This window comes from Anas platyrhynchos, chromosome 18 (genome assembly GCF_047663525.1).
Source record: "Anas platyrhynchos isolate ZD024472 breed Pekin duck chromosome 18, IASCAAS_PekinDuck_T2T, whole genome shotgun sequence".
In the NCBI taxonomy this organism is placed as follows: domain Eukaryota; kingdom Metazoa; phylum Chordata; class Aves; order Anseriformes; family Anatidae; genus Anas; species Anas platyrhynchos.
The window spans coordinates 7,957,252-7,977,368 of record NC_092604.1 but is presented as its reverse complement, the minus strand read 5'-3'; the positions used below and the strand labels follow the sequence as shown (position 1 = coordinate 7,977,368).

The window sequence follows — 20,117 nt, the reverse complement described above, 5'->3', positions numbered from 1 at the left end:
CCCCTGGCAAAAAACAGGCCAGGACTGATTAAAGATGGGATTTAACATCTTACTCTGTCTCCGGGTGGTCCCTGCGGGCCTTCCACCTTCCCGTCATCACCTTGTTCTCCCTGTGAGTAGAAATACTCATATGAATATAGATTACAGCTTATACAGCAGATGTTTCTGTACAGATCTTATCCAGTCTTCTCATATCATGGACATGTAAGTCAAAGTCTGCGTTGATTTTACTAATTGCTCATCCAAAGAACGTCTAAATTTGTTTTGTTTTGTTTATTTGTTTCACATCCTGTGGTACCCTGACTGTTCACATCACTTCCCTGATTTCTTGGTGGTTGTTTCTGCCTGGTCTAACCATCCCCACTAAGGAGCCAGGTGCAAAGAGTTATATTCAACAGTTCCTAAAACTAAGCAAGAAGCATGTAATTAGGACAATATGGGAAACAGTTTTCTGCCTCTGAATTTCATTGCCAAAAGTCAAACCAAACTCTTTAATCAAGCACTTCCCCACCCTCACTGAGAGCAGCTTGGGCTGTCAAGGGAATGGGGGTGGTCTGGACGGGCTCCCTGGTCGTGTGCCACCACCGTGGGCTTCTCTGACGTTGGACCAGGTGAGAAGGTCGATCCCTCATGCTCGCTGTGTGAGCAGCTCTGCTCATCGAGGGGATGCTCCCCAGCAGGAGCTCAGAGCTCATGGTTTGGCTGGCAGATAATATCACCCGGATTATTTATAACTGAGGTCTCTCTAAAACATCCACAGAGAGATCCCTCAAGACTCTCAAAACAGAAACTATTTTTTTTTTTTAATTCAGTTGTGCAAGTCACTTGGGGTCATGGTGTCCTGTTTTCTCTGGAGTCTTGCTCAGACATGGCTGTTTCTTTGCTCCCCTTCGGCTTTTGGCTACTTCCTATCAAGCAGTCTCTGGCGCTCAGGCTCCTTAGCGTGGATGCATCTCATGCTTTGATGTTGCAGCTACTGGAGCGAGGAGGTCTGGGGGGTTCTGGCACTGTGGAGCTGCTGTGTTTGGACTGTTTGGTATGCGTCAACATCCAAAACGAACATCCAAATCCACACGGCTATGCAGGCATGCATCTTCCACAAACTTCTACAATTTCCAGTGGTTGCATCAGCCCTTGCTGGTGTGCTTATGGCCATCTTTGACTGTTTCTCTGTGACTCTCATCTTCTGCTTGAGTTGGAGCTGCTGGTAGTAAGGTGCCTGTGCAATTTCTCGGTGGGAATTTCTCTGGGAGAAGGTTTTTGGGGTGCGTTGCTAATATCTGGTGTCTGCTAATGGCATAACTGGAGCAGCAAATAAGCAGCAGTGAAAAAGCTCTGATAATGGAGCCGATGGCTTGGCTTCCACAAGGACTGGGCACACAGCTTGGAATCGGGGCTGTGCCGCTTCTCATGGTGCTGAGCACCAGGACTGACATTTGCAGCTTGGTAGAATGAGACTAGAGATTTGGAAAATCTTCTGCAGTTAACCTCAACAGGCAGCAAAGAGCTCTGTGCACCTCTCTTCATTACATGCTTGAGGCATTTTCTCTGCTGCTGCACCATTTGTTGGATGGGTGCTGCCAGGATTTCAGATATAATCCCAGGTTATGGTTACACATAGCCATAGGAGATCAGTTGTTGGGTGATGAACTGTTTACTTGCCTGTTTTTTTTGGGGGGGAGGTATCTTGGTAAAATAATAATAGCAATAATAAAAAAATATATGGGGAGAAACTGCCAGTATGGCTTGAGAATGCAGTACTGAGCGATAGGGACAGAGAGATTTGGGTGGCAGAACAGAAGGAAAGAAAAGCAATGCCTAACAGGCTCTGCCAACAAAGTTTCCAGTGCTAATGAACTCACCAACTGAAGTCAGCTGCAGAATACCTGGCAGCTCATTTAATTTCTAGTCACTATCAAAGGAGTGTAGGATAGAAGAGAAACAAAGCCACCATTTCTCAAGTCTCAGAGAAAATAAATAAATCCCAGCATACGTGTTACTGTGCAGAAGTCTTGGCACCAACTGCTTCTGCTCAAACAGGATGTGAACACCTTGCCATTTGGGAGCTGAGATGGGTGTGATGAACACAAAGAAAGCTTACAGCTCTGGGGAGCTCTGAAGAGCATCAGGACTCACAGACCTTCTCTCTGAAGTTTTGTGTCTTATTGCCACTTTGTCCTTTGTCTTCTGAGAAAATCCTGCAGGACTGGTCAGCTCTAGGACTGCGAGACTGAGCTCCTCCAGGACTTCCTGATGCCTCAGCTGCTCGAGAGGGAGATGAAAGGTCTGCACTAATTCTTTGGAAAGTTGCAGTGAAAAGAAGTTAGAGTAAAGGGCAGCAAAGTAAACATGTTGGGATACAAATGGAAAATGCATGGAGAAGAAGGGAAGGCTTGTTGTTGTTGGCTCCTTTCCCAAAATGAGATACACCAGTTTGTAATTTTTAAAAGGATCCCATCTGGACTGCTTTAAGCAGCTGCCAAGTGCAGGCGTCTGCTCTGAGCAAGGCCTCTTTGAGGAGCTGTAAACGTATTAAACACAGCAGAGTAGCTGGCTGGGATGGCACAGCGGAGCTGGATTCACAGTAATGCCTCTCACCACTCCACCTTCTGCTCTGCAGGAGGGAAGGCCTTCCCCACCATCCTGTATCCTCTTTCTTCAGCAAACCTACATCTACCACAAAGCTAAAAGCTCACAGAACAGCCACAGTCCCACTTTCGTTTCTGCTTCCATTCCCAGCTCCAGGCTTCCATTTTAACATGCGCACGCGTGCGCGAGGTTACAGACGTCTGGAGGGGAGGAATCTGTCTGTCCTCGGGCTGAGGTCCAGGCAACTCTGAGGAGATAAGAAGGAAGGATGGATAAGAAGAATGAGATGCAGGTTTTGTGGAGAACCTGGGTGCTGCAGGAAACGATGCTGGAGACTGAGCAGACGACGCTGGGCTCTCCCTGCAGCGTGCGGGCAGACCTGCTGTGCATCAGGGATGGTGTGAGCAGGACCTGGCTCTCTGTGGTTATTAACAGGCCTTATCGTTCTCAGCAGATGCATGAGATGCTTTGGAGTTTTTGCCAGGCTTCAGCTTGGATACTTGCAATTAGAGTCCATTTTATCATCCATGGTTAAGCTATTGCACAGCGTTGTTGCGCTCTGACCACACAAGATCCGTGCTATCTCCGAGGAGCTGCAGGCTGTGAAGTTTCCTTGCAGCTGGGTGAGCAGAGGGACACAGGCAGCTCTGTCACAGCAGCGCTGGTGAAGGGGAGACAGCTTACCGAGCACTTCAAATTAATGATTTGGGGTGATGGGAGCTTTCAAGATGGCAAATTTAAATGTGGAGAGATTTAAAAAAAATCAGCAGTAACAATTTCAACAGAGATACCTGTCTGCACATCTGTTACTCCTCCTGTTCTAAAGCCAGTGGCAGTTTTGCTCTTGGTTGCCACAGTTCCCAGTGTTTTGCCAGGATGCTCAAGTTTCAGCAGAGAGGCTGTGAGAAACCTCTGGCCAGGCTGCACTGGAGAGTGCAGAGGGTGAAAATGCAGCAAGGCAACGATGGAGGTGCTGAGCAGCAGGAGCACCACCAGCTGCTGCTGTGCCACGGGGGTGATAGCGGCAGGAGAGGAGAAAAAGAGCAGCAGGAACTGCAGCGTTTCTGAGACATGGGAGGTTTGTTGGTGGAGCACAAGAGCTCCTGGCCACCAGCACGAGGAGCCTGCAGGCAGAGCAAGGGGAGCAGCACGAACAGGGTGTCCTGACACCAAAAGGATGCACTCAAAGGCCCAACACGGACGTGGCCTCGGGATCTCTGCCCTGAGTCCCACAGACTCCTTTTACAAGCAATGAAGCTCCTGCTTGCAGGCGCACATCTGCAGCCACACACGGAAAGGAGCAGAAGGAGATTGCACATCTTTCCTCTTTGCTGGGACCCCAGGGCTGCCCGTTCCCAGTCACCACCACTTTCCTCCCTGTGCCGGGGGAGAGAGCATCACTGCTGCTACTGCAGGCACGTGAGGGGCTCCAGCGGCACCGAGAGCAGGGCCAGAGCCAGCTGGGCTGGCCTGGGAGCACAGCAGCCAGCCCCGCCGGCAGGAAACCATTAAGGCGTGAGTCACTTCTCCAGCCTGAACTGGTTACGGCTGCGCTGACTCAGCAGAAGGGGAAAAACGCACGGGGAAAGGGAAAGAGGGCTCTGAGTCAGCCCAGCACCCCTCGCCGAGCCCCCTCGGTGCAGCTGGGCTGAGTCAGAGCCCTCGGCCCACAGCAGTGAGGAGGGAAACAGGGCAAGGGTGATGGAGACTGGTTCTGCCCCGCTTCGATAACCTCATCTTAGCATGGGTGGGCTGGAGGTGCACGAGCTTTGAGACACAGCAATCCTAGTGCTGTTCCTGCTGGAGATGGCTATAGCACGAGCCTCTTTCAAGAACACAGCTTGTGTTTCTGCTGCAGGGTATGACCATTGTCCCTGTGGCCTGTGTGACTGGGCTGTGCAGGCCTCCTGGGGCTGAGCTTTGGTGCTGAGGCTGTAACTGATGCTGCAGCAGCAGAGCAGCGCTGGCTCACGTTTATGACAGACCGGATGGCTACACTGCCAACTTACCTTCTCCCCCTTTGGCCCCGGTGGTCCAATCGGCCCTGGTGGTCCTGCGTGTCCCTGTGGAGAGCAGACAGCAAGTGAGGAGACAGGAGAGAGCTGCCTGACCAAAGGTCCTGCCTGGTTTCCTGACAGCTCGCACAAGCCCTGCACTGCGCACCCCAGCTGTGGAGGCACACGCAGGTCACGGCAGAGATGAACAGGCTGGATCTGGAGAAGCTGACACGGTGCAAACAGACACTAGAAAAACAACTAAACCAAACCCAACTTCAGATCAGAAGTAAGTCATAGCCACGTGCTGCAGTGGCAGTTTTGTTACAGCTCAGAAGAGCTGGAAGCCAGAGGATGAAAACAAAAACCTTACCTGGTAACCCTTCAAGCCGGGCTCCCCCTGAGCACCCATCCTTCCCGGAGCACCCTGGAGAGGCAAGCACAGAAAGCACCATGAGAGCAGCCCGCGGGTGCAGCCGCAGGAAGAGGACACACCAGGCTGCACAAAGCAAAGCTCAGCACAGCAAGGGAGCTTTTCAGCACGGCCACCCTCTCCCCTGGCCACTGGGGAGCATTGCTGCAGCCATCTGAAACGCCCTCGCTTTATACCCAAATTGGCTTTGTGCTAGGAAGTCCACCAGCGAGACCCTCCTCACGCATGACCTAATCCTAAACTGCAGGGAGGAAACCTTTCGGTGTGGGTTCTGAGGTTGGGAAGGGAGTTTTCTGGGTTGGGTTGAGAGCATTGCAAAAGCTGTTCATTGCATCTCTATCAGTCTGCACAAAAGGGTTTTAACCAGATCATCAGGTTAAAGTGAAGAGCAACCTTCCCAGATAATCCCATTTAGTGTGGAAGGAAGCTCTTTCCTCAGGACAGACTGCAGAGACGTGCTCAGCCCAACACACTGCTCGGACACTGCTCAGCTTCTTGTGAAATAATCCACGGAGGCTTTGCCAACGAATCTAAGGGAGGATATATGGGGAGGCCATAATTTTTGACACAGGAGAACACTGTCCGCAGAACCCTTATTCCATCACTCATTTGCTACTGTTCTGAAACATCACCGCGATTCCCGGTTCATAAATAATTCCTGCTCTTTCACTAAGTTCTACCAAATAAAATTGCAATGAGTTTTCTTACCAGCCTGCCACGCGTGAGGAGGTGCTTGTTACTTACTGCTGCTGAGCACACCTGCTTGTCTCACGTTCCTAAAGCCAATTAACTTTCTTCCCTCCCTGCCACAGAGTTGTTCTCTCTGAAAACCTTACCTTCAAGCCCCAACTCAAACCCTTTCCCATGCTGTATTTCTTCTTGCTGTAAGTGTTTTAGATAACTATATCAAGAGTGGGTGTAGAAGCGGGGCAGAAGTCCAAAGCAGAGTTCCTTTTAACAACACAGTTTGACTTGGAAGCGGCTCTTACCATGAGTGTGCAGTCTCAAAGGGAAAGATCTTAGCAAAAAATAGCTTATCAGCTCACTCCCTTCTCAAGAAAAAATCTGCAATACTTCAGCTCGTCTAGGGACTCGTAAAGAAGCGCCATGCTGCAATGTGAGCTGGGCTCACGGGCACCACCACCACTGTGGAGTCTCCTCTGCTGCTCAGAGCAATCATTAAGCTCTTTTGGTCAATTTAACCCATCTAGCATCATTTCACTCTCCCTGCTCTGGAGCCCTTGTTGGGCTTTGTGCGGGCTCGTGCCCAGCACAGTCACGTTTCTGCGTGTTGTGTTCAACCATCTGCAGAGCTCTTCTCACCATAGGTCCCAGGGTACCTCGGGATCCTTTAGGGCCTTGGTTCCCCTTCGGCCCCTCCTTCCCTGGAGCTCCTGTCTCGCCGAGCTGCCCCTGGTAGCCCTTGCTGCCCTGCAGAACAAAGGCACAGACATTAATGCAGGACAAAACAGCTCGTGCAGATAAATATCAAAGAAGAGCAAAGAAAAGGGAGATCCAGAGGAGGAAACGTTATCAGTAGGAGATGTTCTTACCTTCTGGCCAGGCTTGCCTTTTTCCCCCTGTTTTCCTGGTTTCCCTTCTGGTCCCTAGGAGAGATTAAAAAAGCTGTTGGAATGGGAAAGCAAAGAAATCCCATCCCAACCAGGTCCTCAGTTTATTTTTCTGGTGCCTGCAACCCTGACAGCATCCTCTCCCATCCCATCCCATTCCCAAGGGAGCCAACAAGGAGGTGAGGCAGTCACGGGAACAATTTCCAGGTGCTTGGCAGGAGCATGGTCAAGTTTCTTCTTCAGCTGCTGCAGCATGTGGACACGGACCCCTGTGCCCAGTGAGCACAGAGCAGCAGGGCAGAAAGGCGGCGGATTTCATCTTCACACCACATGGCAAGGGCAGGCAGGGGATGGCAAACCACCGCCTGGTGTGTCTGTCCGTCCTCGAGGGCATGGAAGGGGAATCTCAGCAGTGCTCCTTGAAGCACCCAATGAACTGAAAACTGGTACCTGTTCCTGCTGCACCAAGGGTCGTTTCCCTCACCATCAGCTGAAGCACCAAATTGGATATCAATACTTTTTAGAGGGTTTTAGAACAATGGCAGTGAAACCACTGCTTCAGCAGCAATCCTCTTTATCTTCACATTGACAAAACAGACGCTTGTTTCATTTTCTATCCACCTGCCATACACAGGTCACAATGCAGAAACCACCTCCCCGTGTTACTATCCCTGCAAGGAATGGCACACAGAAACCACAGCGTGCTGGTCAGGCACTGAGAAATGCACGGGGATGCAGCACTTCAGGTGGGAGCCACAGCAAGGAGAGACAGAAACGCCGGCCTGCTCTGTGCCCCTCCGTGGGTGTCTCACGTGCAGCACACCCCCCCAGCTGTCCTCGCACACACACAAACCGAAATTAGCGGCGACGAGCAGCTAAGTATAGCACACTCTCCTTGGGGAGCCCAGGGAAATTATTTTTTCAATGTTTGACCCCGTTGGCTGCAAGGCAGACAACATATTTTGGATTTGACAGAAACGAGCAGAAGTATCACTGAAGAAAATAACTCAGACTTCTTGGCAGCTGCCACGTGCTTTTCAGCAGCCTCCACACACCAGCACAGCATCTCTCCCCTGCCCCGTTAAGGAGGTATCGTTTGCACCCCTGTTGATGCTGCAGGACAGCATCGGTCTCTCAGGTGAACAAAAGCAACTTGGAAAGCCGGCCGTATCTGAGGGTTTTCACTCTGATCTCAAACATGGGCCTCCTGAGTGCCTGCTCTTAACACAAAGGAGCAATTCAGGCTTATTATAGCCCTGAAGAATCGTGGCAGCTCTTCAGTGCCCCCGAGGGAACAGCTCCGTTTAAATAAGTCAAACGTTTCAAGAGCCCACCTTGCCAGCACTCTCAGAGCTTCACAAAGGACGAGTCTCTGCGAGGACTTCACGGGTCCTGGTCTGTTGCCTCCCCAGTCTGCTCGGGGCTTTTGTTGGCTGTTTTGTGCTGCCACTTCCCCAGAGAGCACTTTTGGGATTAGTTTCCCACAGATGCTGCCCAGCCGCAACAGGCGATGAATTGTGGGTGACAAGGCCCTGGCGTCACCCCGCGATGTACACTTTTGACAGGAGTACAAAGAAATCCTCGCCAACAAAAGCATCCGACTGGGAAGTGGCCACCCCTACCCAGCCAACCCAACCCCTGCCAGGGTACCAGGGCGCTCAGCTTCCCCACGTGTCGGTGCTTGGAGGCACAGCAAAGCAATGTGAACGCTCACAGACCCTGCTCTGCAGGAACACTGCGATGCCTAGTGGCTTGAAAACTGGGAGAGGGAACAGTGGTACCACTCACAAAAGTTTACTGTCAAAACAAGACCTGAATGAACAAAGACACAACTGGGATTTCCAATTAGTTGCATAATATTTTTTTTCCATCAGTCTCCCTGGGCTGTGCTCTAAGATCTTTTGGAAGTTTGGGCAGTGGATATTTCTTGCAAATTGGAGAAAGGACGTTTGAAGCTAAATCTGTTCCTGGCCCTGGTGAGGGCCAAGCTGTCGATCTTCTCCAGCAGAGTCATTTTGCACGCTGAGACGTGCTCCTGAATTGCTGTGATGTGAAATCTCTTGAAACAAATACTTCCATGCTACTTGTGTTTGCCTCCCCAGGACGAGGATGTGTTACAGGGTTTGCGAAAAATGCAGACATCCCACAGCAACATCAGAGGAGCAGGACGTAGAGCCTGGTCCCCCCACCTGAGCACATCTCCCATGGAAGCAATGACTGAAAAGTGCTTCTGCCCCAGACCCAAAAAATGTCTTTGCTTTTTGAGAAGATGGGTTTGGGTCTTAACTCTTCCCTAATGAGAAACGAAATTCCCACATTGCTCCTAAAATCTGTCAGCATCCAAGTTCATGCCACAATCATGCACTTTGGCTATAGGGCCAGAGTCATTTAAGAGAGGAGGGAAAAAAAAAAAAACCAAACCCCACTTTGACAGCCCAAGGCCTGTGCACAAAAATAAATCGACCCACAGAAGACTGTGCAGTGCTCAGACAGGGTCTCACTCTCCCTGGGCTCCGTCTTTCCATGTTGGGATACAGATACAGGCTCTGAAATCTTCCTGGGCTGGCTTTTCCCCTCCTGATGCACCAGCCTCGGTGAGCAGCGATGTTCGTCCACTCCAGGAGGCTCTCCTGAGCCCTTCAGCCGGGGTGCGGCTCCTTCTCCATCGCTGGAGAACAAAACTTGGCAGCATCTCCGCCTCCTGTCAGCGATAGCTGAGCGACCAGCAGTGACTCGCGGTAAACCACAGAGCCCTTCCTTTCAGGCTCCCTTGCTGTGCTAGCCCTTGTCGGCTGGTTAAAAGCATCGCCGGTGTAAATAAATGGGTCAAACCACGCTGGCAGCGCCGGCAGCCGAGACGTGGCTTGGATCTTGCAGCCTCAGCCACCTCCTCGAGCAGAGCGAGCTCTATCAGCGAGGGATGTTTCTGGGCTCCACCAGCGCGCTTTCTAGGACTTTGGCCAGCGGAGCTGTGCTGGTGCGCGGGAAGCCTACCATATGGCTCATTTTCCTGGATGTGCTTTCTCCAACTGCGCAGGAATGTTGCCCAGATGAGTTTAGAGGCAGTCCTGCATTTGTCTGGGGTTCCCAGCTATGTGGTATCTCTCCTTGTGATGCTCCAGATGCGGTTGCTGCTTGGTGCAGTCCCAGAAGTTTGCAGGGCACACACGCAGAGGTTTGCACAGCTCCAAGAAGTCACCGTGCTGCCCCATGTCACATGTCACACGGGTAATAACCAGCCCAGCACCAACTTTGGTAGCCTTCAAAAAAAGGTCAAGTTTTCTTTCTCCCTGTTCTTTTGATTCATCTGTCCGGGGATGAAAAAAATGGGGCCAGAACAGCAAAAAATAAATCAATCGATAAATCAAATTCAGTGGGATTGACACTTCATGCAGAGTCTCCAAAATCCATCAGCAACCCAGCACCATTTGGTACCTTTTTCGTTGCACTGTGAAGTTTCCAGGCTTCCTGCTGCCTTTAGCAGAGAGAGCAACAAGGGGTAGAAATGCAGAAAAGATGATACATAGCAATAATTCATTCCAGGTTCTTTTTTCCTAGATACAAATCAGTTGGGGTAGTGTGCCAAGACGCTGAACGCTTGACATGTTTATTCTTGGGGTTTGTACACATTTTGTTGTATGCTTTGGGTCACTGGTTTTCTGAAGAAACAAATCTTTCCAAGCTTCATCTGGGAGCAGGATTATTTTTAAATGGCCATTTCTCTTTACACACCGCGCCCGTCACTGGAGAAGCACATCAGTATCTTCAGAAGATGGTGGTGTTTGTGACCAGGGACAGCAGAAAGCAGCAGTTTTTACAAGTTTTTCATGACTTCAAGTATGCCAAAATATCCCAGGAAAGCAAAAATGTTCATCTTAGGTCTAGTTTGTTTAAAATTTCATTGCCAGCTTCAGTAAGGAGCCAATTTTTTAAGATTTCTTCAGTGTTAAATATTCCCCTACGAGAGAGACGTGGATGGTTTATTGTCCAATGCAGATCGATAAGTTTGTAAGGAAAACAGAGGCGTCCAGAAAACCTCACTGAGGAAGCTGAACGGACTGCAGGGTATCTGCCCCAAGCAGGGCAAACAAGGTTACGGTGCAGCCCCAGGCTTCCCCCGCACGTAGCGATGCTCCGCTCTGCATGCACCAGGCCTCGGGACGTGGTTTCTGAGACTCCCTGGCCTGGTTGGCCTCAAGGAGACCGTGGCTCTTGGCACTTCAGAGGACAACTTTCTGCTTTTCCTGCAGGCTTGAAGCACGGCACAGAAGAGAGGCTCTAGGAGGACACAGACCTGGCAAGACAGCTTCCCAAATCCCGTCTCAGGCAGGTTCAGGACTACAAGACTGCCGTGGAGCATGTTTTTGGGTGTTTTGGGTGTCAGTTAGTGGGGTCTGAGGTCACTCTCCTCTTCCAAGAGTGAGGCAGGAAGAAAAAGAAGAACCAGAATGCAGCCAGGGAGTAAAGAGAAGAAAGTGCCAATGGTGATGGAAAAAACGGTGCTAGTTTGAGGCACTGGAAGCAGGAAGGGCAGAAAAGCTAAAGCAGCAGTAGGGGTAGTAAGCATGAAGCGTAGGATGACCGTGCCCATATTGTTCAAGGCCCAGCCAGCCAGCTCATTTAAAGGGAAATGAAAAAGCTCCATATCATTTCCTACTGCTCAGCAACGTCTCCATATGAGAACCTCTACTTAATAAACTTTGATCGAGAGAAGCCTCCCCCCATAGAGGACAGCTCACAAGCACTCAGGAAATTAGTGGGATTATTGGGGCCGGGCATTTGAAGACCTAAATGTTTTGGATTTATAAGAAACACATTTCCTAATCTCTCTGCCTAGCAGTAGTTTGCAAGGGGAGGAGATACGGCAGTAGCTCCTGCATGGGTTTGGGAAAGAAGAAAGACTCAACTGTTCTTGAGAAGAAAGACCTGATTGTACTGTAAGGTTCAGAGGGTTTTGCTGGGATCACTGGGAAGCAACGGGCTCTTGGGCTGCCTGTGAGAACCCAAGTGGTGAGCGCAGGTAGAGCTGGCTGGCTGGATTCAAAGAAAACGCAAGCTGGGAGACCCTACAAAAAGATCTCAGATGGAAAAACTACAGCAAGCACCGCTATGACTTCCTTCTCAGTTGAGTTCCTCAGCTTGAAGCGTGGAATCCAAAACTAAACCTTGTATCCCAAACTCCCTGCTCTAGAGCAAGTCCTTATCTGCAGGCAATGTCGCTCTGAAATATGCAGCTTTGGTTTTGTGGATGGGGACGTCTATTTGACTCATCTCTTCTAAGCAGCGTAAGCAGTTTCACAGTGCAAGGCAGCAAAGAGAATTGCATGGGGAGCAGTGCGGTGTGCTCTGAGCCACTCTGGTTTGGCCTGATTGCTCTGAACTGCCACTGAGTTGTTGTTTCTGGGAATTTCTCTTTTTCTCCTTTTTTTTTTTTTTCTTCCTTCCCTATTTCCTCATCTCTAAGGCAGCACACGAGACAAAGGTGCTACCCAAAGGTGGCTCAATGATGGGTGGGAGGCGCAGGAGAAGTGCAAGCCCTCAGCACCATGGATCTGGGAAGCTTTCCCACAAGATGACACCAAAACGCTCCAAAGAATTGGCCATTTCTGGAGGCTGCCAACTGGGAAGAAAGCAATAGAGAGAGCGCTCCGGCAGTACAACTCCTACTTGCACTAATAAGCACTGCTCGGGTCTTTCTTTTCTCCTGCAAGCACTAGGGGTTAACATCTTCCTTCTGAAGGACACGAACGCCCTGGGGTTGTGGAAGAGGAGGGGAACGAAATCCTCTCTCGCAATAAGGAGGGGAATCTTGGAGGAACTGCACAGAAAGCGCGTCTCCTTGGTCTGAGTCAGGAAAGAAACTGTGCCAAGTCAACGGGATTTATTTCAAATTCTGGCTCATTTCAACTCCTATTAACTCTAAACGAAGACCAGCTGGGATCAGCCTGCCTTCCCAAGCGGCAGGGACCGAGCAGCGCTGGCCGGCGTGCGGCGAGGACCAACGGCCCCGGGGCTGCAGGCAGCGAGTCCCCATGCAACGCGGGGTGCCCGGCTCCCCGGGGGGCTGCGGTCTGCTCCAGGGGACTCAGTGCATCGGGTGGGCTGAGTCACGGACACCAGAATAGCAGATGAGGGTAAAAAAAAGCAATAAAAGCTCCCAAACAACACAATCCAGCACGTACCTTCCCCTAAAATGGGATGTTTAGACTGCGGCAGAAGCAGCTGAACCTGGGGCCATTGGAGATGCCGTGAGTACTGAGGGAAAAGGAGTGCACAGAGGGCAGTGATTATGAAGGACATGGACTGCACGGAGGGCAGAGCTGCTCGGGGGTCACAGCACCGCTTCCAGAAGGGGAAGGAGAACCTGGGGGCTGCAGCCACACAGAGCCACTCACCCCGACCCTTGCTCCAGCCCTAGCCAAAGCAAAGGGCTCAAGCACGTTTGACTTCACTCCTAAGCAACCCTATTCCCCTTTGATTTTTGCTGCAAGGCCAATACTTGCTTATGGCTCTGCTGGATGTTTGTCCACACGAGGAATGACACTCAGCGGCTCCAAGGCTGTTAAACAATGACACGCCACGGCCAAGCACAGCACCTCCAGCTACAGAAGCTTCGCTCCAGCAGAGGAACTGGCGCTGTAGGGACTGGAAGGGACAGGCAGGAGAAGCACGTCCCGCTGCGTCCCCTCCTCTTGCATGGAGGCCGTGGCTGTGCCTTGGGAGCTGGGTCATGCACAAGCCCCAGAGACACTCAGCTGCTGCAGCATTGCACCCAGAGCCCGTGCCCCTTGACAAGCACAGTGTCCCACGGCAGTATATGGGACATGCCTGGCCTGTGGGCCAGCACAGCCCATGCTGAGACGATGCCCAGGGCACAGGAATGGTGCTGAGAGACTCCTGCTCCCCTTCGGCCTCTGCCACTGACCTCCTGCATCATCCTGGGCCTGCTGCTCAGCCAGAGGGCAACCCCATGTCCTCAGGGAGCTCCTGCAGCAAGGGCTCCACACCCAACCCATCCACCAGGGCACTAACAGCTTGTCCAGGAAACAACAGCTCAGCACATTATTATATAAAAAAAAAAAAAAAAAAGCATGGATTCCTGCATGGACAACTGAGATTGAAACCAGAAGTGACTCCGGGACTGTCCCTCGGCAGCCCCAGTGCTCTCTTGAGCCGAGTGCCATGGCAGTGCCGCGGTGCTGCCAGCTGTCGCTGAGCTCATGTGCTCGGAGTGAATGGCTGGATGCAGCAGCGAGGCGCTTTGTTGCAGAAAACCTTTGAATTATGTTTCCAGGGGCAGGAAACAGAAAAGAACAAAGAGCAAAAAAAATATGCTTTGGGACAAACGCTGCTGTAAGTGATGTTTGGACAGCTCTATAACAGAGCAGGGTGGCGGATGGGAATTAGCTCCTGCCCAGTGCTGCTATAACAGAGCCCAGAAACCGGCCCCAGCATGGCTGTGACCACGGCGTGGCATTACTGGAGAGAAAATGTGAGCTCAGAGCACAAGCTCTTCCCCGACCAGCACGTCTTCCTTCTGCTTCAAGATTTTGGCTTGTAGATGATGGAGAAAGGACAGGAACATCGGGTGTAAGTCGATGGGAAGGATGCTGTCCTCGGGACACCACCCAAAGCTGTGTGTGGAGTTGCCGCTGCTCTGGGGAGATGTGGCTGGGACCATGGTGCTGGAGCCAAGAGCCATGAGTTCTCTCATTTCTCAGGCGAGTAGCTTTGCCCTTTTTAAATCACTTTGAGTTCCCTCCGAACACCTTCTCAGGTCTTCACTCTTGCCCAGTCCTGTCACTCTACCCTCTGGGAGCAAACAAAAGGACTCTGACCTTGTCACACCAGAGCAAAAGGACTCACCAAGGCCCTAGAGCTCTTTGGGCCTGGCGGTGCACATCTGCACCAGGCAGCGGGGCCGGCACAGGCAGCCAGACCTTCTCTGATGTCATTGTTTATGGCCATTCCTGCCACTGAAGCATCTGGCTCAAAGCTTTCCACGTCCTGACGTGGCTTGAATGACACTGCAGATAGGATTTCAGGTTAAAAAGGAAGTGGAAAAAGAAAAGAGCTCAGCTCCCAATTTTGCTGAACAATGAGGGATTTTCTTGTTTCTGTGCTTGTTGTATTTCATTACCTACAGGCTCTCCAATTGCTTTCCTGGAACTGTAAAAGCCTTGCTATCAGATGTCTGCCTTGTATGACAACCAGCGCGTTACGAAAACCGCAGCGCGCAGCCACGGAGAGCAGCTGGAAAGCCACGGCCTGCCGCCTGCCAACTGGCCCGGGCCCTGCGCTCCGGCACCGCGGGCCGGTCGTCCTCCACGGGAAGGGCTGGACGGGGGCTGGAAGGGAGCACTGCCAGGAGGGGGTCACCCTCTGTGACCCTGCTGTGTGCCCAGCTGGGTGGCTGAACACCCTGACTTCAGCCTTCGGTTCCTTCCATCCTCTGTAGTGGAGAACGGGACTGACCAGCAGCTGGATCCTCTGTATATACACATTGCTCTCTAAAAATGTTCAGGTATTTCAGACTCGATGGCACTGTCCCCTCATACAATTACCAGTTACGATGAATTAGCTTTTTATTTTCGTGAGCTTGCATGACACTTGCATTGCTGCAGGACAGCTGGGGTCGAAGGGCTGTTCCACTCCCATTCTGCTCACAAACTGCAGAGGTACAGCCTCCTCCTGCTCTCCTCTCCAGAGGACAACTGCTCCCTGTGCTGTCAGCCTGGGACCTGCACCTCAAGCCTAATTGGAGATGCCCGAAGTGGTGCTCAGCAAGGGGAAGAGGTTCCCAGCTCCTTGCAGCTCACATGAGCCAACTAGAGGTCAATTGGCCAAGCCCAGAAGAGTCAAGATCGAGTGACAGCAACGAGTTTGTGTTAGACGAAGTAGGAAACCACCGGGAGGAGATGACAGGTAGGACAACAGATGCATATCTCCGATGGATTTCTGAAACCTCAGCTGGATCCTGCACTCGGCTGTACGTTGGTGTTTCAGATGCTCTGACTCCTCACTCACTACCAGAGGGACAACTGGCAGGAGCAGGACCCGGAGTTGAACGGAGCAGTGTGAACTTGGACGCAGTGACCAAAAGACAGAGGATACTTGTGCATCACGGCTCCAGCTGCCTCGAGCCTGCCAACCGCAGCTGTGAGACTCATGGCCCATCTCGGCTGCCAGGTTTGTTTGCTGAAATCCACTGGCTTTGAAATGTGTACAAACTACCCCTGGAGACTTGGCTGGGGCCTCCCTGCTGCTTTTGTTTGAGCTTTAAAACCGCAGTGGAAACCGATTTTCAGATATGTTAACGCTGGAGATGGCCGGGCCAAGTTAAAGCTAACAATCTTTGAAAAATGCTTCCTGAGCACCCAGGGAAGCGCGGGTGTGCTCTGTCGGTAATGCTGTATCAGCATCGGGATGGCTCTCTGGAAAACAGCCTCACTCAGTGAAACCAGGCTGTGCCCTGCCGTGGGGACCAGCTGCCAGTGAAAGCCTCTCCTCGGCGTGCCCCAGCAGGGCAGAGCAGGTCCCTGCTGCCTCCTCCAGCGCTAGCACCTGTGGAGGTGCCCCAGGACGTCCCCTCATCCCTCCCAGGGAGCTGTAGGACTTAACGGGCCAAACACGCTGCTCTCCCCTTCCATCCCTTCTGCTGGTCCGTCGCCAAGTGGTGTGTGAGTTTGTGCGAGCCCAGCCAAGCTCGACCTGCTGTGGGGCTACAGGGGAGCTGCCAGCATCAGGCCTTTCCCTTGGCCATGTGTGCAACACAGACTGAGAACGTACCAGCAGTAAAGCTAGATTGTTTTAGAGCACTTGTCTGCCTCATTGTAGAGCACTCGTCTGCCTCATTTCCTACATCTGTCAAGGGGATACAATACTGAAGTGTCTTTTTCCTTTAGACATAAGCAAGACTAAGAACAAGACTAAACATCGCCTTGGTGTTAGGGAAAATTCTCCAGGAGGCGGTGTGGCTGCGGGGATCTGTGATGAAAAGGGTGTTCCCAGAGCTGGTGCTGTTCCTGGAGGTCACGGCCGTGTGGGTTCCCTCCAGCACCGGTGCAGAGAAGCAGCACAGAGCCAAGCCGAGGCGCTGCAGGAGCTCATCTCTGTGCCCATGACCGTGGATGGGTGTCAGCTTCCTTGAGCTAACCCGAACCTCTTCCAGAAGCAGAAGATAAGCAACACGCTCCCCGCTGCAGGTCAATTTGTTGGCACAGGGAGCAGCCAGATCCTTGTGCGTCTCTTCCAGTAACAGCACAGAGACACGGACATCTCCCCTGTCACTTCTGCAGACGAGGATATCTCAGCATCACGGGAGCACAAACCACCGCCTCTAGCCCAGGGAAAAGGCAGGGGAGCCAGGTGAGACCGCAGCAAAGCACAGGTGGAGACCCCTGGGTACTGCCCCAGCACAGCCCTACTGCAGATGGATGAGCTAAAGACAAGTTCTCCTTAACACCACCTAAAGCGGGTACTGGATGCAGCACTGCTGTCACGTCGGCTGTATTAAACAAAACCAGATGCAGCGTGCGCAATGCGTAAACACACCGCAGCCACAGCACGCCCAAGCCCAAGGCACGCGTGCCTCGTCCCCACGGAGCGGGTGCCTCTGCACCTTCTGCAGGCCATTTCCATGCTACCGGGCAGTTCCCCACAAATCCTGGACAGGATCTGGTCACGGTGCAACCTTGGCACTTGCCCTTGTGTGAATACCTTCAAGATTTTCTCCTGATGTGATTTTTCTTATCTTTTTCCAGCAGCCTTAAAAGCCTCTGTCCATCGTTCCCTTCTGCAGCGGGCTGTGCCTGTGTGGCTCGTCTCACAGAGGATGGTTTGACTTTATTGCAGCTTTGACTGTATTGCAGCTTCCAATCCTTGCTTGAAAAGGAGAAGTTGTGGTTATCGCTCGTGGTTTGCGTCTCTGGTCCATGAATTTTGTACCTTGGCAGAAATCTGAGGAAGATCCCACTAATATTTGTACATTTTCTCCACGGGAAGCTAGGATAAAAAAACTCCAAGAAAAAATGGGAGGAGAAAAATTATTTGTACTTCTGTCAGAGGGCTTCCATCTCTGAATTAGCTCGGTGAGCGCAGGAACACCAGCCTGTGCATTAGGTAATGGCCCAGCGCTTGGCAGGAGGCAGAGCTGGCTTGAGCCTGTGTGGGTCCCTGAAAGTCTGCTCGAATTTCAACATAGGGGATATACAAAGAAACATTAAAATAGTAGATGGAAATATAGCACTCTGCTGTAAAAAAAAATTAAAAAAAAAATGGGGGAGTGATTATGAGCCGGAATCTTGGCTCTATTGAGTATTTTTTTTATATAAATAAAACAGAAAATGGCATCATGTTCCCAGGGACATGCTGGCAAAGAGCAGGGATGGAGTCTGCGAGAACCTATATTTTATGCCCTATAACTTAATAAGGCCTTTGCATGATTTCGGTATTTTTATTGGTTCTCAGAAGCGCGCAATGTCAACACGTGAAGCAGCCAGAAGAGCAGCACGTGGAGGGCCATGTGCTGAGAGGCAGCAGGGACGTTGGGGACCACGGGATGGCACCAACCCTGCAAGGGCTCCCTGTGGGCACAGGGGGAAGCAGCCTTATTTGGGGCAGGACTACAGCCTTGTTCTGCGTATTTACGGTGCAGCACTGCCATATAAAGCCAGTGTTTCCACTTTCCAGTCAAGTCAGTGTTCAAATCCCCACCTCAGCCCAAAAACAACACATATCCAGCACCTTTGCTGCTTCCATCCCCTCACACTGTTCTCCTTTTTAGCAGCCACAACATCACCAAAGGGAGAAACAATGCACTCCAGCATCGAGCATCCACCCCGTGCTCAAGGACACCTTCCTGCCCCGCAGCCTTCCCCTGTCCCAGGAGGGACTCCAGGAGCTGCCACCAACCTCGCTCAGACGCGGGGTCCCTGCACGCCTCCTGGCATGCATGGGATGGGAGCTGGCCTGTTATTTTCTGGCTGCAGGGGCAGCAAAACTCGTGCCCCAGGTGAGCCTGGCACCTCCAGCAGCACTGGCTGCATCCGACCTGTCTGGGCTATCGCCCTGCATGATGAGCCTCTGAGTCCACGCTTCCAACAGCTGACATCCACCACAACAATCAGAATATATAAATCATGTCGTCAGGCTAATAACTCCCCTTTTCAAGCAGAGAGATCTGGCTTCACTTGTAGAGCAGCCCGTTGGCACTGGGCAGCGCCATCCTGCACCCGGCACCACCGAATAAGCCCAGGCCAGATCCTGCCCTACTCCCTCAGCCCTGCAGCTCTCGTCTCAAGAGACAAAATTATGTTTCTGTTTTCTACAGCATTGAGATCAGACCTCCAAACAAACCACACAAGCCTAGGATATTCCCTGAGGATTCAGAAATCATTTTCTACTAATTCCTCCTCCTACCTATATTTAGGGGAGAAATCTTGGAAGGGAAAAACAGAAGTAATCAAGTAATCACCCAAATTAAGTGACAGAGGGCAAAGCCCGGCCATTCCCAAACTGCAGGCCGAGGCCAGCTGGGACAGCCAGGGCAGATGCAGCAGAGAGGCAAGCCCAGGCTGCACGAGCTGTCCCAAAGCCTACGCAAAGCCTGCAGCAGACCAAAGAAGTGATCCACGTCTCAAAGACCAACCCTCCCCCTCGATGCAGCTTTTTTTTTGTATAAAAAAAATAACATTTTACGCCAACCCTTGCAACAAGCCATGTCTTGGATGACTTCCTGCCCTAAGCAGTGTCCTGGTTCAGTGCCTGCATCTCCCACTCAGTCTGCCCCCACGTGTTTTGCTGCAACATGGCAAGTCCTGTTACAGCAGGACTAACGTCCGCAGTATTTGCTGTCCTTGAAATAAAAATAAAGCAAATAAAAATGCATATTTCTTTCTTGCTAAGGTTTAAATGGAATCCAGCCTCCCAGACAAAACACTGCGAACTTCCTTTTGTCCCCTCGCTGCAAAAGACGCCCGTACTGCACATCTGGGCTCACGCTTCAGCCACGAGGAAGGCAAAAGTCATCTTGCACGTAGGGGATTTAGACAAGAGCACACAGCACTCATCACTGATCCTTCTGGGGCAAGATGCAACCTCCAAAATTTGGAAACCAGATCACACTGACCCTCTGGAGAGGGTGCAGGAGCTGTGCTGGGCCAAGACGTGCACCTGGCTGGCTGTGATGCACATGGACAGCCAGTGCAGCTGGGAGGAGAGCCCTGGCTGCTCCAGGAAACCCATGGACCGCCTGGCGGAGGTGAGCAGGATGCTTTCTCAGACTCACTCGGACACCTGTGATGCCGGGATATCCAGGAGGCCCTTCTTTTCCCTTCAGTCCTTCAGTGCCTTTTTCTCCTTTCTCTCCTTCCAGGCCTTGCTCTCCTTTGTCTCCCTGTGGAACAGAGAAGGTGGGAGTTTTCATACCCACACCATGCACGGATCACCGTAAATGCCTCTCGCAAGGTAAAAAAAACACCACATAATTAATATTTCAGGAGTCTGGGAGGAAGAGAGCCTGCAACCAAA

General features: G+C 51.6%; 1 protein-coding gene across 4 annotated transcripts in view; it reads right to left on the bottom strand.

Moving 5' to 3' along the window:
• The window catches only part of COL27A1 (collagen type XXVII alpha 1 chain), a 153,728-nt gene that overhangs the window by 15,086 nt on the left and 118,525 nt on the right, over window positions 1-20,117 (bottom strand). For all 4 annotated transcript variants that reach the window (XM_072025311.1, XM_038188066.2, XM_027470675.3 and 1 more), the window contains 6 exons: window positions 19,876-19,983; window positions 6,570-6,623; window positions 6,340-6,447; window positions 4,957-5,010; window positions 4,599-4,652; window positions 54-110 (listed from right to left, as the gene is read on the bottom strand). In XM_072025311.1, coding sequence (XP_071881412.1) covers window positions 54-110; window positions 4,599-4,652; window positions 4,957-5,010; window positions 6,340-6,447; window positions 6,570-6,623; window positions 19,876-19,983 — 435 coding nt within the window. The remainder of the gene's footprint in view (window positions 1-53; window positions 111-4,598; window positions 4,653-4,956; window positions 5,011-6,339; window positions 6,448-6,569; window positions 6,624-19,875; window positions 19,984-20,117) is intronic.